Source organism: Citrus sinensis, chromosome 3 (genome assembly GCF_022201045.2).
Source record: "Citrus sinensis cultivar Valencia sweet orange chromosome 3, DVS_A1.0, whole genome shotgun sequence".
NCBI lineage: Eukaryota > Viridiplantae > Streptophyta > Magnoliopsida > Sapindales > Rutaceae > Citrus > Citrus sinensis.
The window spans coordinates 34696880-34721267 of record NC_068558.1 but is presented as its reverse complement, the minus strand read 5'-3'; the positions used below and the strand labels follow the sequence as shown (position 1 = coordinate 34721267).

Below are 24388 nucleotides of genomic sequence, written 5' to 3'. Positions count from 1 at the left end.
CGGGTAGGAAATGGGGACATGCCCGACTAGTGCTTTTTTATCACTCAACATGTTGTAAAGAAATCTATAAGTGTTTAATTTTTAATTGTCCTTAATTGTAATTTTATTTAAAGTGGGGGTTTTGTAAGAATAATGTAGGAGTGCCAATAGCTCCACTCCTTAATTACCCGCTCCGTACTTCGAACTTTAATGTGACAATCATTTTTTGACCTCAGTCACGTGACATGCACGTGGGACTTAAGTAATGAAACTGAAAACTAACTACAGCTAAAACATTTTAGTGTATTGGTTCATGTTTTTTCTTTGTTTTAACCTATGGGTGTATGTTTGTGCTATTTTATTTTATTTTATTTTTATCTTTTAGCGGTGTTTTAATATAATTTTTATGTAGATGCCCACACTAATTACAATTCTTCAACTATTAATTAAATATTTGAGGGCAACTTCTAGTTGATATTTTGAAATATGGTCATCTAATTGTTCGATAAATGACTCAGTAATTTTTATGGTTTATTAAAAGATAGTCACTGAAAACCTCAGGAAAAAAAGAAATCGAAAAGTCTTAATTAATGGGTAAAAAGTAGACTGATAAAATGAAAGATAGACAAATTTTATTTAAATAATATTAAAAAAAGGATAAGATTTTCTATAAGTTAAATTAAGGGTAAAAGCTTGTTTAGTCCCTATATTATGAGCTTAGTGCCCATTTAATCCCTATATTTTTAGGAATACCTCAAAACGCCCTTACTATTAAATATTGACACTTATGCCATTATTTTATATTTTTTTTAGCATGCTTTTACAATTTTACACTTTTACAGTAATGTTTCTTTTTAGATATTAATAAAAAAAATTGGATTATCAAATTAAACACAAAAATAAAATAAAAAACAAAAAAGATATATATTAATTTTTGTTGAAGCTCATGTGTGTCCAAAAAAATTAATTTTGTAAAAAATTAAGTTATCAATTTTTTTAAAAAATTAATATTTTAACTTCTCAGCAGAGCGTTCCAAAAAAATTAATATATATTGTTTTTATTTTATTTTTTGGTGTTAAACTGGTAATTTAATTTTTCTTTTTAATAATGTTTAAAAAAGGAACATTATTGTAATAGGGTAATATTGTAAAAAAATCAAAATGAACAAAAGGTAATGGCAAGAATGTCAATAATTTAATGATAGGGATGATTTGAGGTATTTTTAAAAAATAGGAACTAAACGGACACTAACCTCAAAATATAGGGACTAAACGAACTTTTACCCTTAAATTAATCTCAGCTGAAAAGAAAAATGTACAATATACAAAATAGAAAAAGTTCCTAGAAATTTCACAAAACGCAAACAAAGGAGTCAGCTACGGGAAATTCAGAGGAAAGTTTGGTGAGAAAAGTGCTTTGAGCACTTTGGAAATTGGAAAGCATATACATCTATGTTCATGTGTAATTATTAATTTAATCAATTTTATGTAATAAGCTATATTATAACTAATTTATATCCCCGATATTAATATTTAAATTGGTATCTAAACATTTCATTTAATTTTATTTATTTTCTAATTAGTTGAATGGTTAAAACTTAACCATTCAATCTCTTCCACCAAACACAAAATAACACTTAGCTATTTAGTAACCATACTAAATTCTAGGATTGATTATTGTAGGTCTCATCTTGGACCCACCTTATAGTGCCCATCAGGAAATAAAGTTGAAGTAAAGTAATTAATTAAGTTAGCAGCGAAATGTATCGAAAACATCGACGCGATTGATTTTATTTTCTTATTTATATTCAAATTGTAAAACTTAATAATCCAACCACAGTTCTTATAAAACAGCTCCTTGTTTTGGAATTAGTGAAGAATTCGTGTCAAGCTCATAATATTAGAATTTCTCTGGATGGTTTTTTCAACTTATTAATTAAACAGAATTATAAATACTATTCTAGATGGTCCGCCCATTTATTAAAATCGTAGCTGTGTTCGAGAAAATGATTCTTAGTTTATTTTATGGTTTATTGAAAGTTAATCCATGGAGATTCAAGAAATGAAACCGGAAAGTCGTGGGAAAATTAATGGGTAGAAAGAAGATTGATAAAAAGAAAGCTTCAACCACATAATATATTAGTCTTAAACAGTGATTTTCATCCGTATTTGCTTGGGCATTTTGAAAGTTATTTATGTGCTTGCCTTTTCTTTTAGGGACCCACGCGTTTCTCTGTTCTCTTGCTCTAGTTAGCTTTATGCATGTGGTTGACTAGACTTTTGGCTCACCGTGGGCAAGTTTTTCTATGTCATATTTACTCTGAAATCTCAATTTCTTTTTAAAGAATAATGATATTGAAATTTTAAGTTTTAGTTTGATTATAATATCTCCCAATATAAGGTCTCATAATTAATCAAAACTAATGAATTTAAAGGCGGAGGTAAGATTTAGGTAAATGCTTACACAAATCTCAATAAAAATTGAACAGTGAGATAATGACATTGAAAGTTACATAATGTTTACCTTTAATAAGGTACCAATAAGTCTTCATTGCTCTTTCTAACTTAATTGCTGCCTTTTAATTTTAGAGGAAACTATTGAAGTTCAAAACCTCACCCCTTTCAAAATCGAAATGATATATGAAACTATTTTTGCTTGAAATTTTGGAGTGTTTCTCTTTTGTATATCAATAACTAATTCTTATTTGTTCTCTAATCTTTGGCCTATTGAAGCATAACTATTTTCCATTATCCTCTGAATTTGCCAAATTTTTATCCTAGTGCAATTTGTTTATCCAAAACAATTAAAATACTTATGAAAGTTTCAATTGGGAGCTCTTAGGATTATTTTTAATCAATACATTATAAGATATTAGAGTTTAAATTTTAGGATTATTCTGTGCTTAATTTTCGGTTTATCGAAGGAATTATTCATTATGCATTCTTGTTCATGTTTTCCAACTGTAATTGAAACCCTTTTGCCTCACTTGACGATGCACACACCATGTTACAAAAGTTAATGACGTGTGAAAGGGAAATGAAATTTGTCATTTATGAGCTTGAATTTTGTAAAAAAAAAAAAAAAAAAATTCAGTCGTAATTTTACTGGGCCACCAAGCGATTTCGCATTATCACTTTAATTTCTTTTTGAATCCATCACGTTTCTGTGTATACATGTGCTTGCCTAGACAAGTTCTCCTATATTATCAATCACTCTGTTATCTCAAATTTTTTTAAAAGAATAATAATATTGAAATTCAAAATTTTGATTCGATTATAAAGGTCTCATAATTTTCAAAACTTAAGAATTTACAGACGGAGGTAAAATTTAGGTAAATACTTGCTCAAATCTTAATCCAAACTGCAACGGCGAGGTTATTGTTTTTTAAAAGATTAAATATTAACATTATAAAAAATTTAAGTTTTGATTCGATTACAATATCTCCCAATATAAAGGTCTCATAATTTTCAAAACTTAAGAATTTAGTGCGGAGGTAAACTCTAGGTAAATACTTGCACCCTCAAATCTTAATCCAAACTGTAACGGTGAGGTAATGACAGTGAAAGTTCCTCGCTGGAGAAATTGTACAAAATTCCAATTTCCTTTTCGTCCTGGTCCGCCCCATTATCATGACTATGTTTCTTGACTTGACAAATCATGTATACGAAAGCTCCAGCCATTCAATTATTTACTGTGTGCTTGCAAGGATATTCACACATGTTCATTCTTACATCTCCTCTCTCAACTCTCAAGATTAATTCTCTGCTTCTGTCACCAAATTTCTAAAATTTCCTTCATGGCTTCCTCTTCTTGCATTTATGAAGTCTTCCTCAATTTTAGAGGGGAGGACACTCGTGCGATCTTTACTTGCCATCTCTATGATGCTTTGTTTAAAAGAAAGAAAATCAGAACATTTATTGATGATGAAGAGCTTAGGCGCGGAGATGAGATTTCACCTGCCCTTTTGAACGCAATCCAAGGTTCAAAAATTTCGGTGGTCATTTTCTCAACGGACTACGCTTCTTCAAAATGGTGCCTGTATGAACTTGTCAAGATTCTTGACTGCAAGAATATGAATGGCCAGATTATTATTCCGGTTTTCTATGGAGTAAGTCCATCCGATGTGCGGCATCAAACCGGGATTTTTGGGGTCGGCTTTGGTAAGCTTGAACAACAGTTCAAAGAGCAGCCAGAAATGGTTCGCAAGTGGAGGGATGCCCTTACAGAATCATCCCATCTAGCTGGCCATGAATCCACGAAATTCAGGTAACTCTCATTTCTCATTCATCATTTCTCCGTTTCTGTCTTGACCCGATTTGACTCAATTGCTTTTTCATTTTTGCATTTTTGCATCTTTATATTAGCAATGACGCGCAACTTCTGGACAAAATTGTCGAAGATGTTTTGAAGAAGTTGGAAAAACTAACAGTCTCAACGGACTCATCCAATGGCCTGGTTGGATTAAATTCACGAATTGAGCAGATTGAACCATTTCTGTGTATGGATTCGTCGGATACTGTCCAAATTGTTGGAATTTGGGGCATGGGTGGTATAGGCAAAACCACCCTCGCCACAGCTATTTTCGACCAATTCTCCAGTGAGTTTGAAGGTAGGTGCTTTTTCTCAGATGTTAGGAGAAATTCAGAAATAGGGGTTGGATTAGAACATCTACAAAAGCAAATGCTTTCAACAATATTAAGTGAAAAACTTGAATTAGCTGGTCCCAATATTCCACAATTTACGAAAGAGAGGGTCCGACGCATGAAGGTGTTGATCGTACTCGATGATGTGAATAAAGTTGGACAATTAGAGGGTTTGATTGGAGGGCTTGATCAATATGGTCCAGGAAGTAGAATTGTTGTAACCACTAGGGATAAACGAGTCCTCGAAAAATTTGGGGTGGAGGAGGAGAAAATATATGGGGTTAATGGATTGGAATTTTACGAGGCTTTGGAGCATTTTTGTAACTTCGCTTTTAAAGAAAAGCATTGTCCTGAAGATTTCAAACGTGACTCATGGAGGGTTGTAGAGTATGCCCATGGCAATCCATTAGCTCTTAAAGTGTTGGGTTCCTCCCTTAAGAGGAAAAGCCATTGGGGAAACGTATTGGATGACTTAAATCGGATTTGCGAATCTGATATTCATGATATTTATGATATATTAAAGATTAGTTTTAATGAATTAACACGCAAGGAGAAGAGTATGTTTCTAGATATTGCGTGTTTCCTTGAGGGAGAGAATAAAGATTTTGTGACAAGGATACTTGATGATTTTGGGTCTCACAGACTGGATGTCCTCGTGGACAAGTCACTCATAACAGTGTCATATAGCCGCTTCCAAATGCATGATGTATTGCAAGAAATGGGCCGGGAGATTGTTCGCCAAGAATCTGAGGAAGAGCCAGGCAGACGCAGTAGGTTGTGGGATCCTAAGGAAATCCGCCGCGTACTAAAGCATAATATGGTAAGAATCCTCCATTTTTTTATATATCTTTTATTTTATTTGGAGTTATGCACTCATATTTTTCCAACCATACCAGCACACCTTTTTTTTTTTTATAAATTTTATTATTGCCAGAACATCCTTTAGTAAAAGCATTTTTATGAACAAAACAACCAAAATCATAAAAACCATAATTAGGTAAAATTAATGACTGAGGGTGTCAAGAGAACAAGTCTTCAAATTTTAAATTTAAAGAAAATTCCAGATTTTATCAATTTTGGAATGTTGAATAAGAGTGTGAAGAGTATAATTTTATTTTTCTTCAAATTTAGTGAAGAGTGTCAGAACAAAGTGAGTGCCATGAGGATTGGCCTACCTGGTTCTATTTCAATATAAGTGTGTTTTAGAGTATAATTCTTTTTCAAGCAACAATCGTTAATAAAATGGACTGATTGGCCCACCTAGTTCTGCCTCCAATCACTCCTTTTGGCTTAAATGTACCTTTAGGAGTCTGTAAGATGGTTAAATCCTTTCGAAAAGGGTCGTATCTCAATTTGACTTGGATATAGTTTTAGCTAGTGGAAAAAAAATGACTTTCATTTTTTTCCCTAATTTTGAACTAACATTTTGGATTCTATCGACTAAAAAAAAAAAAAATCAAAATCTTATACCAATCAAATAGGCCATGTCTTCTCAACTTCTAGATATTAAGATAACAGGTTTGTAAATTAGAGAAATTTTGATTTTTTTTTTTCGGTTAGTTTAATTTTGCAATGGTCCCCAAAATTTTCTTTCTTTTCTCGCATATAGATATTTAATATATTAAAAAAATAAAATCAAAGATTGTAGAATTTGTTTTGTTTAAGGAGCTCTTAGTTAATAAAGTTTACGAATGTTTCTTTTCTGTTTTAGGCTTACCCAATCTTTTTTCTTTTTTTTAATAAGGGGACCGATGCAATTGAAGGCATATTTCTGGATTTGTCCAAAATAAAAGGCATCAATTTAGACCCCGGAACCTTCACAAATATGTCTAATATGAGATTGCTCAAATTTTATGTACCTAAGTTTTATGGGATTGAAAGGTTTCTAAGTATGAGCATTGAAGAGCAACTTTCATACTCTAAAGTGCAGCTTCCAAATGGCCTAGATTATCTTCCTGAAAAATTGAGATATCTTCATTGGGACACATATCCATTAAGGATACTGCCATCAAATTTCAAGCCAAAGAACCTTGTTGAACTGAATTTGCGTTTTAGTAAAGTTGAGCAACTTTGGGAGGGAGAAAAGGCTTGTGTTCCCTCATCTATCCAGAATTTCAAGTATCTCAGTATGTTGAATTTTGAGGGCTGCAAAAGTCTTAGGTCCTTTCCAAGCAATCTTCATTTTGTTTGTCCAGTAACTATTGATTTCTCCTATTGTGTTAATCTCATAGAGTTTCCACAGATTTCTGGGAAAATTACACGGCTATACTTAGGCTGCTCTGCAATAGAAGAAGTTCCATCGTCAATAGAGTGCCTAACTGATCTTGAAGTGTTGGATTTGATGTATTGCAAACGGCTGAAGAGGATTTCAACTAGGTTTTGTAAATTGAGATCTTTGGTTGATCTTTGTCTTAATGGCTGCTTGAACCTTGAGCGTTTCCCAGAAATCTTGGAGAAAATGGAGCATTTAAAATGCATCAATTTAGACCGGACGGCAATTACAGAGCTGCCATCATCATTTGAAAATCTAACGGGGCTCAAAGGATTGTCCGTAAGTGATTGCTCTAAACTTGATAAGTTGCCGGATAACATTGGCAATTTGGAATCTTTGCATCACATGTCAGCATTTGGATCAGCTATTAGTCAACTACCATCCTCTGTTGCAGATTCAAACGTACTTGGAATTCTTGACTTCTCTCGCTGCAAAGGTTTGGAATCATTTCCTCGATCATTATTAGGTTTATCTTCTTTGGTAGCTCTACATATAAGGAACTTTGCTGTAATGGAAATTCCACAAGAGATTGCTCGTCTATCCTCACTGATAGACTTGCATATAGGTGGAAATAACTTTCAGAGTTTACCTGCAAGTATCAAGCAACTGTCGCAGCTGAGTTCTCTTGAATTGAATGATTGTAAGATGCTTCAGTCATTACCAGAACTTCCATTGTGCCTAAAATATCTTCACTTGAGGGATTGTAAGATGCTTCAGTCCTTACCAGCACTTCCATTGTGTCTAGAATCTCTTGACTTGAGGGATTGTAACATGCTTCGGTCATTACCAGAACTTCCATTGTGTCTACAAGAACTAGATGCAACGAACTGCAACCGGCTTCAATCTTTGGCAGAGATTCCGTCATGTCTACAAGAACTAGATGCATCCGTACTCGAAACGCTGTCCAAACTCTCTCCTGACTTTCGTGTATGGCTACCCGCATTTCTGTTACAACCAATTTATTTCGGGTTTATTAACAGCTTGAAACTGAATGGAAAAGCAAACAAGAAGATTTTGGCAGATTCACAACTAAGAATTCGGCATATGGCAATTGCATCACTGAGACTGGGCTATGAAAGAGCAATCAGCGAGGTATCAAATTCCCTCTCTTGTTTACTCTATCCCTCTTTGTTATATCTGAAATCATGGTTTTCATTTTACAATTTTCTTTTTTTAAATGTCATTTCACAGAAAATTTCTAATGAACTGAAGGGATTCCTAATTGTTTTACCTGGGAGCGAAATTCCTGACTGGTTTAGTAATCAAAGTTCAGGATCTTCGATATGTATTCAACTGTCACCGCACTCTTTTTGCAGAAACTTAATCGGGTTTGCTTTTTGTGCTGTTCTTGATCCTAAGAAATTTCATTCTTGTCATTGCTGCAATATTTACATCCCCTTTCAACTCGACTTAGAAATAAAGACTCTCTCTGAAACCAAACATGTTGCTGTGGGTTTCAGTGTGCGCACTGACTACATGGATTCAGATCATGTCATACTTGGTTTTAATCCTTGCTTGAATGCTGGCTTTCCTGATGGTTGCCATTATACAACTGTCTCACTTAAGTTCTTCAATAAGTGTTACCGAATGCAAAAGGGTCACAAGATCAAACGTTACGGAGTATGTCCAGTATATGCAAATCCCAGCGAGATCAAAGCCAACACTTTTACTCTCAATTTTGGTACCGAAGTTTGGAAATTGGATGATTTGCCAAGCGCGAGTGGAACTGCTGCAAGTGAATTTGATTCAAGTTCTGATGAAGGGAAATTATATTCCATCGATTCGAGTTCTGATGAAGGGGAATTATATTACAGTTTTGATGAAGAGGAACTGGAACCGAGTCCCTAAAGAATTTGCAGAGACGACCAAATCAACACTCCTTAACAAATGAATCACCCATTTTCACGTATTCTTTCTCCTTAGGTATGTCCAAAAGGCTCCAATTCTATATTATGATTTGTTTAAGATGATGTTTTGTCTATGTATTCCTTATTACTTTTGAACATACCTTATTTTATTTGTTTAAGATGATGGTTACCATCATACAATTGTTTTCAATCATCCAGCTTACATGTTTTAATCTTTTTTTTCTTGAAATTTTTATAATTTTATTATGTCAGAGACATTATGTCTCTCTTTCTTCTTTGATTTTAATCATGCTGATGAAACATGTAAGAATTCTTTTTTTTTTTTTAATATTATGAGAAAATAAGCATTTTGAAAATACACTAAATTGAAAACATTTTCTTGGCCAGTAAGCAGTTTGCAGGGTATGTAGCATTGGGAAGGCAAGAAATCCATTGAAGGGTTTTTCTTGTGTCCAATTCGGATTGTTTATATCTGTACATTGATGTTTTCGTGTGGGAATTTTGAATCCTTTGTAATGGTGTTGTGAACTTGTAATCCTCTCTTTGCTTCTTAGACTATTAGTTGTTTAATTGAATGTGCACTACAATTTTACTACTATTTTATTTTGAAATTATAATTTCAAAGCAATTTTAAGTGTAAAAATAATTAATACTATAACACCTTTTGATAATTTCAAAATTATCAAATACTCCTTAAGTAATTCATTTGATGAATTTAGCTTTCGTGCATGTCTGAGTGGGCCTACTTGGCTAGCTAATATAAAATTAATTAATTTGTTGGAGTCATTTTGATATGTAATTAGATCTTCTTAATTATTAGTATTATTATTATTGGACCTAATTTTTAACAAATTAAAGTTCAGTACGTAATCATATTTAATTATTTCAATTTTTTTTTGAATAAATCATATTTAATTGTCCAAAGGATACCAATTGTTAAGTTGGCCGAGGGTGATAAGACATCAGTAATGTTGACTTAATTAGTGGAACAAGTTATTTTTTTTTTTTACGCCACATTAATTCAAACTCTCAGGATATGGGAAATGTTGGATCCACAAATAAAATCAAACAGACAAATTTTTCTTCTTATGCAAGTGTCTTTTTGGTTGACAATGTAATGGGAGATTCTTAAATACGAATTGGACTATTGGTACCCCCGATCTCCTCATAAAACTTTTTTTTAGTTATATTCATTTTATTTCTGAAAATTTCCCTTTTTTTAGATACACTTTTTAAAATTTTAAATTTTTATTTGATTTGTTTTATTGTTAAAACTCATTATTGTGCTATTTTTTTAATTATTTTCAATTTTATTATTACCCTACACACAAATAAAAAAGTTATATGAGTGATAAGTTTTCTAGTATTAATCATTGGCTGAAATAACACATATTTCAAATTATAATTTCAAATCAATTTTAAATATAAAAATATTCAATCAATAAGAAATCAAAAGAGAACAATAGATTATTCTAAATTTGTACAATTTATTTTAGTTAGATAGGAAGTAACATATAGATTTTTTTTTAAAGGATTGATTATGAATTAAATAATTTGTTGTAAAAACATCTATAAGTGTTTAATTTTTAGTTGTCCTTAATTGTAATTTTATTTAAAGTGGGGTTTTGTAAGAGTAATGTAGGGGTGCCAATAGCTCCACTCTAAATATAAATTTAAGATAATTTAAGACTCGAACTTTATATCATTACAGACATTTTGTTATGGTAAAATGAGAAAGAAATTTCACACATTAGATATCATAAGGCCCCCATAAGACCCCTGAGATATGTAAGTAGAAAACCACCTTCACTCGAAAAAGAAAACACTTCACGAGGAGAGTTCAACCTTCGTATAGAAGAAAAGGCTAATTTCTAGAAGTGTTACACGTCCGTCGGAACAACGGGTTTCTGAGCTTGGGGTGTCGGCAGAAGAGAGAGATTATTGAGAGAGTAACAATTGATTTTTTAAATGCCAATGCTCACCAACTTGCAATCTTTTGAACTCGATTAATAAATCCTTCAGTCTTGAAAATTACTTTAGCCCTTAAGGTTCACAGAGCATTCGACAGCCCTAGTTTACAAGCAGTGGGAAAATACAATGGCATAGAAAAGACGTTGAATTCTTCTTCTCAAAAGCACAGACATTGCAGCATCAATGAGTTTTTATACCTTTACATTCTGCTTTTATACAACAAAAAAATCTTTTCTTCTCTTTTCTGGGAGCAGATTTTTTCTAGCTGAAAATTTTGTATACCATTTGATGCAATTAACCACGGAAAATTGTCCAACTCAATTAACAATTAATTTCTCTCTTTATTTTTTTTTAAATTTCAAATACAATATGATCCACGTTAAATTCAAAGTGCTATTGTTAAGTCATTGCTTACTAACTTCCAAGTTAAACATAAAATCATGTAACCAGCACAGATATTACAGCATCAGTGAATTTAATACTTTTACCTTCTGATTTTTATACAACAAAAAGAAATTTCAATAAAATGACAACAAATACAAATCAAAGTCAAACCCAAAACTCCTTCTCTCATGTAAATAACGATCAAACAGCCGAAAGGCTTGCCCATTTTCCAAGCTCGCTAGGATCACAATAATAATATAACTTGATTCTGTTTGACAAAGACAAACCTGTAGCCACAAGCGGAGCTCTCAATCCTGAATCATCTGGTTCTGAAGGTTCATCTGCAAATGCTGTAACAACTCCAAGAAGCTTGAATGAAACTCGTCGGGACTGTATTGGTCGTGGGAAATCAAAGTACATTGGCGTTCCGGCTCTCGCCTCCGGCAGTCGATATTCCGCAATAGTTACCATGTTATGTGGTTCCTGGAGTGCGGATACTTGTAAATACAACACAGCTTGAGAGATGTACCTGTCTTCTAAAAATGTTACTGATTTGTCCCAGATATCTGAATCTGAGGAAGGTGAATGGGTAACCCTAGGTTTTATTGCACTGAAAGTGTCTAGACGGAATCCGGCAAGCGAAGGTGACGCTGGAGGTAGATATTGTTCCAAGACGAGATCGTAGTCCATCAATCTCTCGGCCTCAATTGGGACCTGAAGAGAAAAAACAGGTTTATCAGAGGCAAGGCATCAAGCAGAAAGCTGGAATTATGAATGAACAAAGAGTGAAAGCAACTAATACCTTGAATCTACTCATTTGTGGAGCTCTATCCAACCAGTTTCTAATACTTAGCTGCTCAGAGCTCTGTGATGAGGTAAGCCCCTCCCTTTTTACTGGGCTTCCGACTACAAGAATTCTTTTGGCATGAATACATGGTTCATTTTCAACTGCTCCTCCAAATGAAGCACGTCTATCTACTTGTGCAAAGGGGTTTTCATCTTCATCAAGAGACAAAAGACTGAAGTCCTTCCCGAAATTAACTGAAGCCGAACCAGGTCTCTGAAGACGTAATGTGATCCAAATAATGCGGCACCTAACAGGATTCTTAAAAGTAAATTTTACATGCCTAGGTAATTTTTCAACACTAGCAGACTTTTCTGGACCATGCAAATCTGAAGAAGATGTGATGAGGGATTGGACATCCCATTTTCCCATTGATGACCCTTCCTCTCGGTGTATCTTATTGCTTGCCCAGATTTGTACCTGTAACAGCAATAGGAAGCAACAGCTCAAAGAAAAATATGGACTCAGTAGCAAATTCAGGAGGCAGAGAGCACTGCAGGGAAGAAAATTACAAATACTGACTAAATAATACAGCAACCTCAACACACATTCATGAAGGAAAGGGCCGGATAGTTCTTATTCTCTTTCCTCTTAACTAATGACAAAAAGCTACAATTTCTCTAGCAGTTAAATTTGCATTTGAAAATTGTTCCTCTCGAGATTAAAACTCATCAGAATAGTTCCTAATATTATGTTTAATTATTGTGGTTTCTTTTCTCTTCTTTGCCCTCAATTTCAAATTTGACTTTAAATCCTTACCCACATATACCCAAATAGGATATTATTGACGTGATCACTGTTAAGATCAAACTTGGGTTCCGAATGATAAAGGCAAACCAATAGAAACCTGATCTACAATCATAAATATCAAGTGAGTGGACCATCTTCTTACCTACAAAGGGAAGATCGTTGAGAATTTAAAATTACAGTTTACCAAAATATACATAAATGACGAGCAACAAAACTGTTCTTACTTGGTTTTTTCATCAGCAATTAATGAAATGGAAAGTTTATTATTGGAAACTAACCTACATGAAACTAAACCCCAGCTGCAATTTCTTTGGAAATGGCACTACACAGGGACTCTTTTAATCATTTCAAAACATGACTTCCGTTATCAGAGCTTGGAGAACTTTTGCCGAGGTATATGTTGATTCAGTGTTTGCTTAGGAATATTCACAATTTGAATATCTATTACCCACCACCCCTGGTACTGGGCTTCATTATTAAGGCCACTTAGCTTATCACCAAAATTTATTGAACAACAAGGAAATAAGGGAATAAATATGGCACCTACCATCGGAGTGTCAGCCACAGAATAGCCGCAAGGACTAACAAGCAAGATAACCCCACTGACATCAGAAACAGAACCGAGAACAATAACAAATTCAACAGAAGTAGTACTAGGTGGAGCTCTCCAATATGAGTGCCTTGATCCAGAATTTAATGGAGCAAGCAGTGACAAAATCAGTGCTGAATCTTTTGCTGTTTCAACCTACAGTGGCACCAAGGAAACTAGAATAAACAATCCATATCAAGATAAAAAATTCCAATCAAGCGAACAATGAAATTATTAGAGACATGACTTGCTCGCACACAGATTGCACCAAACAATGCAAGAGCTTTTCCTTGTAATTGCACCAAACAATGCAAGAGCTTTTCCTTGTAATAGGTTTTTAGCTTCTCAAGGCATCCTACAACACCTTACCTCAAAGATTATTAGGATATGGAACCTGCTCAGGGTTCCCAAAAATGTCTCAATTGAAAATCAAACCAGACGAGGATTCTCATGGATAAGTGGGATGAATGTTCTGGGCATATATCATAAGAATAAATGCTAAAACATATTTCTAAAAATTTTAATCAAGAAAAGAAATTTAAAAGGAAAACATAATATGATGAGAACTTAATACAAACCAAGAACATACCGAGTCCAAAAAGCTAGCAAATGGAAATTCAGCAAGTGATTCCTGTCCACCACATAATTGGTGAAGGACTTCAGCAGCTTGCACGTTATCGGAAGACTGAATACTTTCAGAAAGACTATCCTTTAAGCAGGATCCAACAACTTCATTCAAAGCATTGTATGCTGCGTTGTCTGCACGGGAACTTCTTAGCAAGCTAATCAAGACCCTAACATAGTCCAACATCAATGCATCAAGCACAATCTCATGGCAGCAGTGTTTACAGATAACGCCATCCAGTGTTAGTGAACGACTGGTAGACACATCAACTTGGCTTCCATGGCTTGATCCACTCTGACTTGAGAAGCCATTGTAGTTGGTCACATCCCTTGATTTATAATTTGAAAACAGTAGAGCTCCTCTTCCTGCGCAACAATTTTGCAAACTTTTCTTTCACATTGAGAACACAACAAAGGGGATTGTGAAGCTCCAACAGATGTTGCAGTTGAGGAAGCAAGAGCAGGCACCTTAGTTTCTGCACGAACCTTGCATCCGCCACCAGAACAACTCTCTCCGATTCTAGTAATATTTCAGAAGTCTAAAACACTATCATCACTATTCTCAAGGCCAATTGCACCAACAATTTTGTCTTCTAGGGAAGCTTGGCCAAGTAATGCAAGAGTGGTTGCTACTCGACACAGTCTTCCCATGTAAGATTCATCAAGCAATACATTTGGATTTATAGAGGCAGGATCAGTTCCAATTGACAATAAAGCTCTATCCCTTTCAGCCGCAGAAAGATTCAGCTGCAGACGTTCAATTTCAAGCTTCATTGCTTCCATGAAGTCTAGTTTCTTTTCCTGAAAATTTTCCCAGAATCTGTCAATCTTACGCTTGTGAGGTTGAATTTAATACATGAAGACCTTTCCTTCGATCAATCATAAAATGTGAGAATACAAGCCAAAACAATTAATTCATCCTTTACATATATAGTGTCATGGATGATCAAAAACCAAGTAGCACCATGTCGAATGGCATGGAGACAGCAAATAATTCAACCAAGTGAAGTACAAATAAATTACCAACACAATATGTCAGTAGTGTCAAACCATAATAACAGGACTCTGATTAATAAGTTATACATTTACCAAAGCAAAATTTGTTGAACTTCTAGAATTTACTCCTTTAAAAAGATGAAGTTGCTAAGATGTACAGCTGCAAAAAACACTAGAGAGCAGTACTATACCTCGCGTGGCCCAGCAAGGGATTTTAGACAACTTATGTACTGCTGGGCACCACTAGCTAGAGAACAGCCATCCTGTGTTGAAAATCTTTTATAAGTTTCCACACCATGATCTTCAACTATAGGCCGGTCCAAGAAATCAAGCAAATCAGCCCCTCCGGATGCAACATTTCTTGTCACTGACTCAGAAAGAGGATCAGAGAACGGCTCAGAAAGAGGATCAGAGAACGGCTCAGAAAGAGGGTTAGAAAACGGCTCTGAAAGCGGATCAGAAAATGTGTCCCCTCCAGACAACAGGTCAACCCAATGATTGGAAGCAGCTTCTGTTTGCATTGATGTTGACACATTTTCATTGGAAAACGGAACTGTTTTTGTAACTGAATTTGACAAAAATGGATCGGTTTCCTTCTGAAACTTTTTGCCAAGCTCAATTAATCTAGCACCAGGGCCTTCATTATTGAATACCCCCCTCCATGGAAGAGAAACTCCAAGAATCTCTATCTGTAATAATATTAACAATTATGTTGTCACCAGCAGCAGTTACAGCAAACCCACTCCACAAAGCTCATGGTCTAAAATACTAATTTAAGAATAAAGTGCGTAGATACATCAATTAACATTTTATGAAAATATTTTCTACCTCACCAAGAGTCATGGAGCTTGTTCCAGAAATAGCAGGATAAAAGGTAATTGCCACAAAACGAGTAAGAAAATCCAATTCTCCCTCTAATTCTTCAAAATCATACAACAGTGGAAGGGTTGGTGCATCTTGATCATGAAGTCGTGCACCAGCTCCAGTAATAGCCATATCCTCAGCACTAACTGATCCTGGTAAAGGTATCAAAAGGTTTGTCCCATTTCCACAACGAGGAATAGAAGCACCCTGTCAACAAAGTCCTAGGATTACTAGAAGTTGTATGCCGTTTGCATTGTAAATTTTCTTGAAAAGTCTGACAAGAAAACTAATACTAGGGTCAGGACACCCTGAAACAAGTCTTCTCCTATCTAACCTAATAAAAATTAGATGGAAGAAAAAGTTATGTCTGTAAGTGACTTAATTCACCAAGAATCAATTTCTGCAACTTCAAGTTATAAAAGAAGCAATGGGCACTGTTCATCGGAATCGCTAATTAGTGGGAGTGTATCTAGTTTAGCTATTACTTCTAAACACCTCTTTCCATTTCTTTTGTTTTTTTATCCTTTTCTTTTTAAATGTATTCTACACCGCATTTTTGTCACATATTTATAATCCGAGGACATACTAACAAAACTTGAAGGACTCAGCTAAAGGATCCTTGAATTTATCACGCTAAGTCCATGGGTATTCAGAATTTATGTACAAAAGATATACCTAAAAGTTCAAGCTGGATGTCAATCTACCAACACAGCTCAGGACCAGGCACAGAATAGCACAAGAAGTAGACAAGCACAGGTTAAGCAAAATTATTTGGAAAGGCACGTGTTAAGCATGAAGCACACCAGGGACATTTAGAAACAGCTCAAAAAGGACACAGGTCATTCTTTTCTAACTCATCTCTGCCTCCCATTTTACAATCAATCCGAATTATATAAATTTAACCTCCATCTTTACAGTAATGTGCAATCCATTTAATCCTAGAAAGACATGATAGATTGTGGGCACTCGTATCAACTCCATAAATCCATTCTACTACTCACAGCCCACGCTACTCCCAACCCATGTGACAATGAACTTCAACTTATTGCTATAGATCTGACTAAATAATACGAACAGTCAGCTCATTTCGTTTTTTGCAACCTACCAAACAGCATTAATTTGATCATCACAGCAGATAAGATAAAGGCTAATGAAACAATTTGTTTATCTTAGCTGTGTTTGACAAAGTTTAATATGTTCACACCACCACGTGTCTCAATGATTTTGTCTACTATATTCACACTGTCATGCATCTCAATGATTTATCCCACTGTTGGGATAAAACTATCTCTTCTAAGTCAAATGAGATTTACCAACAAAGAGCATATTATACAAAATTAAAAATTAAAAATAAAAAAATTGTCAGCATGACGTACAATCAGAACTAAGAAGACTAGCTCATATCTTTTCTTTTGAAGCTAAGAAGACTAGCTCCACCATCAGAACTTGGGAACATACCCAGATCATATCTTTTCTTTTGAAGCTAAGAAGACTAGCTCCACCATCAGAACTTGGGAACATGTTGGGAACTGGCTTGAGAAAGAAACCAGATGGTCGAGGAAGAACCTGCAGTTACCAGCATGATATGAAATGGTTCATCAAATACACCAAAAAGGGCCAGCCAGCCCATATATGCTTTTCCCCTAAAGAGCTGTTCCTAAACATGAATAATTTTCGTCATTACCAAAAAATCACTCAACTGCAACAAGTTCTTGAGGTCATTTCTTGAATAATGATCATAACACGATGTTGTTCAATCCGAAAGATTAACAAAATATTTCCAAGTTAACAATAACAAATATCAATCAGCTAGAGATGCAACAGTGATTCCAGACTTTTGGAGGACATTTAAATTCTCTAAGCCAGATGACTTAGAAGCTTTAAATGAAGCTTCAAATCATCTTACTATGCAATACCTAACTTCCAAACATTATTGGTCAACATCAAACAGGAAATGGGTATTGACATAGCTATGGTATGCTTTGCGCGCATAATTTATTTATGTGCAGAAGGTAGGGATGCTTAGGTTAGAAACAAGTAGCTAGCATAATATTATCTCCATCCCTCATGAAAATTGATAATCATTGAACTCAGATTGAATGAATAGGTAATCTGAAGTTCTACAGTATCATACATGTAGAGGTTGAACTGAAGCAGATGGAAGATGCTTGAAAACCCTCAATCCAAGAAACATCTCCAGCTGTTTCTGACGAGAGCTATCGACAACTGCATTTTTGTATCTTCTCTGCAGAGTAATTTTCATATTTTGTGCTGCAGAAAATTGTTTGAACTTTCCTGGTTCTTCATTGAATATATTAAGAATTTGGCTATGCATTGCTTTTGAACCAGTATAGAGGGTTGCATGGATATCACCACAAAGCAGAAAAAGATCTTCTAGCTGAGACACCAGTGATAAAATTGTTGATTGCTTGAACTCCTCAAATGTCATATCAAATCTCTTCCAAGGTTTGTCTGGGCATGGATGAATCCACGTTGTGGTCCTAGTGTTGTGATCGATATAATATGTTTTTCCTGTCGCTGCATCAGCTCGTTTCTCCCATCCTCGTGGCAAAGGAGCAGTATATCCACCATAGTTATTAGCTGACTGATAGCCACATGCAAAATCACTGTCAAGGGAGACCCCAAGCCGCCTACATTGCTCCACAAATACACGCAGAGCACCAAAATAACTAGCAGCATTGGTCCGATCAAGAGTCTGCACAGTTAAAACGTATCACTCCATTCTGATGGGATCTTAAGCAAAAGGCACCAACAAAGTCATCATTGCAGATGACTTCACCTCGGCAATCATTAAGTCGTTGCCGTGATGGCAAATAGTCCCCTTCAGAAATGCCTATGGCCTGAGTGGGTGCTTTTAGATGCTTCCATACTCCTTCAATTGTAAGTTGTTCACCTTTTAATTTTGTACTGGCATGTCAGTCATAATTTATTAAAATAATTCGAGTATAAGGAAGTTTTCCAGTTGATCTGACATAGTTCAAAGATTCCTCAAAATGCTGAACTAAAATAGATTCTGATTTCCCTTCTGCATTCCTAAGCAAGTTAATGCATACAATTGGAATAAAAGGCTTTTTCTTCTGATTTTCCCCAACAGCTAAGTCAAAGTTTCGAGCATCATATCGATTACTCAACCTCTGATAATACTTCAGACTTCCTTTATAAGGATCCCGATCTGCAACATAAATTTCTGCTTCAGCAGCAGTAAGCTTTAATTCTGCACCCCACCATATTGGAATAGTCCCTCGCCGCCAGATGTATGCATTGAAAGGAACACTCTGACCAGACCTTTTAGGAATCCATACAAGTTGCTCGCACTCTGCTTCATTTCCTGTCATATCAAAATTCTTTATAAAATTCAGAAAAAATCATTCAAAATAACAGTTGTGAAGAGAAACAGACAATTAATTTTATAGCAATGAAACATCAGTTACATATCAGAAAGAAAATGAAACTAAAAAAAACAGAACTAATATGTGGAAACTATAATGACACTTGCACTGTTAATTGGTGAAATACAATGTTGTTTATGAATTTGTTTTGTTTTTCGGAAAAAATATATATATATATATTCTATGGCACAAAAGTCATTTGTAAAACTAATTGGCAGACTTTTTTCATATTTATATTTCAACCGTAAATTAAAGGACAACACATATCAAAAGGGTCATACAAAATAAAAGTCATTAACTAATTGTCAGAAATTATTTGATTGTTTTCATTCATTCATTATTCAATTATCCCAAAGGACGTGATGTAGGAAAGCAAAATCTGTGGAGTGAAAGGAAACCAAGTTCTAATCTGTAGAAAACCAGGGTATTCAAAAAGTGAACGGTATGACACCTCCAGGCAAGCAAAACCAACTAAAAGGCCTCTAAACTAATTAAACAGTACAAGAAGAAAAAGTGTGGCTGATGATCTCAATGTTTCTTTTTTATCCCAAAAATGCAATCTGTCAGAAGGTTTTCACTGGAGCATGTTCTTTTTTGCTTCTCCCTGTAGCATTTGGTATCTCTACTTAAAATAATACACCTTCACAAGCATATCATATATAGTTCTGAGACACAAGTTATATATCTTTAGCTCATTATTGATTAATATTGATGAGACTCATTGATTCTTATTATTTGAAAAAAAATGGTAAAGTTATATTCCAAGCCAACTACAAAAACAAAAATTCTACAGGTAAAGAATACTCCAAAAGCATGCATGAGCCATGAGGTGGCACAATAAATGTTCTGTAGTTCTACAATCCATCTTTCTAAACAACAGAATCAAAACCAATTCCACTTGAATTTACCACTGAAACTATTACCCGTTTCCTTGTAAAGGCATGAGATCAATGACAAACAGAATAAACAGCATACACAGAATGCAAAGAGTACTGAAAGGAAAAGAAAATTCCGTTTCAAAAAAAAAAAAAACTAAATTGATGGGTGTCGAAGCCAACAAAAATAAATTCCTACTCTAAATAAATTGTGTATAGTGATTGAGCAGGGTCGTGTCCACAGAGATCGGTAATTATTTAAATCCTTTTGAAACGTAAAACGTAAAATGGGGGATTGTTGACAATAATAAAAATCAAATTAAAATAACGAGAATGTAAATTAAAGTTGTGATTCAAATTGGAAAAAGCTCTGGTTGAAGGAATTAACTCAGCTTGATTCAACTACTGATCATTGATTCAAATATAGATTATTATTACTTATGAATAGACCGGTTATAGCTACTGAGACTCTCGAATAGCCAATCTCTCCTTAACTAGTCGATAACCAAGGTACGACCGTTGGTTATTTCCCTAATCAATAGACAACCCTAGATACGATCATAGGATTTAATCAATTGACAGCCTGAAAAACCAGAGAGACCCAAATCCTAATCAACACATATGATGATTCATTTAAATTAGATTGTTTATTCTCACAACACAACTCTCTGCTATGTTATTTGTCACAAACATTAAATTCTTCGTACGATGAATCCTTTAATTGACAATAGATTAAGTTGATAATTAAATAGTGGCCAATTACCTAATTAACAAACATAATCATGAAAATAATTCAGAGAATAAACAAATACCCAAAAAGTAATAAAATAATTAAAGCACAAGAAAGATCTCACAGTAGTGATGAATCAAAGCTTCATTATCCTTCAACCAGAAAAATAAGTTTAGTTCTTCATAGAGAGAAGAGAAAAATTAGATCTAGGGTTTCTTTCTTTTCCTCCAATCCCAATCCCCCTCTTTTTCACAATAGATTCCTCCCTTAAATACTCTCTCTCTCTTCTCTTTTAGGATTCTATTTAAAATAAAATCCTAATATCTGAAATATTAAATTCGTAATTACAAAAATAACCAAAAATACAAAACACGTTAAACTAAAAACTGCAGGTCCGTAGTTGACAGCACGCGCCCACAACTTATCAACAAAGTTCTTCTGACGCTCATAATTTCTCCAAGAGAACAATCATCCTTAAACATCATCTTATAGCTCAATTTTATCATCAATCAATAGAATTGCACCTACAAAAGTAAAACACAAGTAAATCACTATTATTAAGTGCAAAACATTGATATTAAGGGAAGTAAATAATGCAAAACTAGTGCATAAATTGCACTCTAACATAAATCCTTAATTTTTTTGATTGTATAGAAGAACCAAGTGAATCTCAACAACAAAAATGTAATTTCCAGGTCTGGAGATGTTAAAGATTATCTTACCTGTACTAAAACAAGAATTAATCCCCCTAGCCAGGTATCGAGTACCAGGATGCAGCCTACTACGACGAGCTATAAGAGCAACAACCCCTTCTAGCTGACCTGATCTTCCAAAATTTTGACATTCTGCAAATCCCTATACATTAATATCCAGTGAAAACAATATTAACATATTATTTCCAAATCACATGCTTAGGACAAGTACACACGTAAATCACCATTGAATTGCATAACAATGTTAACTTGAAGAAGCAGCTGTAGCATAATCTCAATTCAACTAAGAATGGATTGTAAAAGAGGATATAGAGACAAGGAAGGAAGTTTTTGTACATTGACTATAAAATGGCCTTTTATTATTGGATTGGGATTTCTAGGCTTTCACGTGAGAAGTAAAACATTGCAACCATGTGCAGCAGAAAGGGATGATGCAATGTCCCAAATCTGTCAAACATGTCTACCTTTCTAAAAGAAAAGTAAAAGAGGAACATTTGGGGCTTTGCTAATTGTCAAACTAGGCAATCCTGCTACCCCTTTTCTTTCTTACCTTGGTGTGGTATGTTCTAGGTTGGCCTGTGGATGAAGAAAATGAGGATCATCTGATGCAGGCTCTTCTTAATAGAAGGGAAAGTGTTTCTATTTCCCATATTCCATCGGCTGATGCTTTATTATCTTTCAATCATGGAATGAATCTAAGTTTTCAATCTATTAGGTTGAAATCTTTAATGAATTATCAGATTTAAATATTCACATGTTTAAAATTTCTGTCGCAACTTTTTATGACCAAGAAATAAAGTTGGTCATTTTAGTATCTACAATGGACCATAAAATAGGTACTGTCCCATGAAAAATGTTAATACGAAATATTCTTTCATCTAAAGATTAGAATAACAAGTGATGATGAATAAAATATCATGCTCAGAATGGAAATGATACATTTACATATAGTGGCAATAGACTATCAAACAAACTTTTGGAAACAAAATTAGGTGGAGGGATAGTGAGAGGGCGGGGAATGAAAGAAGTTTAATGAGCATAAATTTTGAAGATACCGAGTATGAAGCAAAACCTGCAGAAGAATGACACAATGCTGAGGTAAACCAATGCTTTTAAAAGGCATCGAAAGCCATTCATTCCAAACAAATTCCTCGTCAGGATTTTACAAAGGCATGCGGCTGGGGAAAGGTCGAGTGATATCTCTTGTCTCACAAAAGTAGTGCTTCCCATCAATGTCAAGATCAGGCAACTCTTGAACATTCTTTACTTCTCCTTTACCCTGGGGTTGAGGATTTTGAAGTGGAATTTTGATCCATTGGCTCTCTGTAACCGTGCATACAGTTCCTCCACCAGGAAGATTGGGAATGCTGGCAGTTAACCTTGTGGCAACAAGAAGCAGCCCAAAGCTTCCCAGGGCAGTATAACCCAATATTGCCTTGGCAAAAGTTGTACTCTTGCACATCCATCGTGATCCATTTGCTATGTAATCTACTGCTTCATTTTCCAGTTGATCTGACATGTTGAGAAGTCAATATTAGCCCAAATAAGTCCACAGCTAAATTAATTTGATGTCATTGCTTACATCAATTTGCCCAAATAAGTCCACACCTAAATTAATTTGATGTCATTGCTTACATCAATTTAGTTAGGTGAAAATTAGGTATTTTTTCCATGTTTAATTTCAATGGTTTAAATTAGTTTGTGGTTATTTTAATGAGTGGTTTAGATTGTTTCTTGTAACCTATAAATACCTTATTTGTATTTGAGTTTTTTCATTCAACAATCAAAGCTTTATTATAAGCATTTGAAAGCTTTCTTAAGAGTTCTTCTCTTTTTGCAATTTTGTGAGATTATTCTAAAGAGAGTTTTTCTTCTTCTTGATCAATTAGAGTTTTTACTCTATTTTGATTCAACATTTGGTATCAGAGCATTGGTTGTAAAGTCTCTTGAAATTCCGAGTATGCTCTGTGGTTGCAGTTTTGACTGATCTTCCACATCAGAAAAGATTTCTTGAGATTATTGCTGGGGTTATCACAAACCTTAAGAAGGAGCTTCTTTGTGTCAAGAGTAGTGTATTACTCTGCACGATAGTCACTCAAGCTTGTTCGGTGTAGTCAAAGTCTTGTCGATACGATGGGTGATCTTCAAGTCGTTGGAGGAATCAAGAAGCTCAACAACCAAAACTATAACACGTGGGCAACGTGTATAGAGTCTTACCTTCAAGGTCAAGACTTGTGGGAGGTTGTCGGTGGTAGTGAAGTTACACAACCGGCAGCAGAAGATGCTAACGGCATCTTGCGGAAGTGGAAAATTAAAGCAGGCAAAGCAATGTTTGCTTTAAAGACCACAATAGAAGAAGAAATGTTGGAGCACATTCGGGATGCTAAATCACCGAAGGAAGCGTGGGACACCTTCGCTACACTCTTTTCGAAGAGGAACGATACAAAATTGCAACTTCTCGAGAATGAACTTCTATCAATGACGCAACGCGACATGGCGGTTGCCCAATACTTTCACAAGGTGAAGTCGATATGCCGCGAAATTTCAGAATTAGATCCGACAGCTGCTATTGGGGAAGCCAGGATAAAAAGAATAATTGTCCATGGCTTGAGACCCGAATACCGAAGCTTTATAGCCGCTGTACAAGGATGGCCGACACAACCATCACTTGTTGAGTTTGAAAATTTGCTGACAGGCCAAGAAGCTATGGCCAAGAAAATAGGAGGAGTCTCACTAAAGGGTGAAGAGGAAGCGCTTTACACCAACCAAAGCAGAAGTGGTTTAAGACAGCACAACAAAGGCGGATCTAGAAAGACTGGTGAACAGATAAAAAGTCATCAGGGAGGGAATGGCTCTCGTCCAGGGGGAGCTTCGA

The 24388-nt window shown here is 34.9% G+C and overlaps 1 protein-coding gene and 1 pseudogene across 4 annotated transcripts in view; one reads left to right on the top strand and one right to left on the bottom strand.

Annotated features, from left to right (window-relative positions):
• Positions 1 to 3564: 3564 nt before the first annotated feature.
• The window catches only part of LOC102624213 (TMV resistance protein N-like), an 87847-nt gene continuing 67023 nt past the window's right edge, over positions 3565 to 24388 (top strand). For 2 of the 4 annotated variants that reach the window (XM_052436699.1, XM_052436697.1), the window contains exons 1-4: positions 3565 to 4246; positions 4345 to 5443; positions 6866 to 7987; positions 8087 to 8818. In XM_052436699.1, the coding sequence (XP_052292659.1) occupies positions 3777 to 4246; positions 4345 to 5443; positions 6866 to 7987; positions 8087 to 8743 (3348 nt within the window). In that variant the 5' untranslated portion in view covers positions 3565 to 3776 and the 3' untranslated portion in view covers positions 8744 to 8818. Of the gene's footprint in view, positions 4247 to 4344; positions 5444 to 6865; positions 7988 to 8086; positions 8819 to 9150; positions 9461 to 24388 lie in introns of those variants that run through there. The other 2 variants (XM_052436698.1, XM_052436696.1) reach the window with 2 other exon arrangements.
• LOC127900778 (probable phosphoinositide phosphatase SAC9) lies at positions 11173 to 23010 on the bottom strand (annotated as a pseudogene).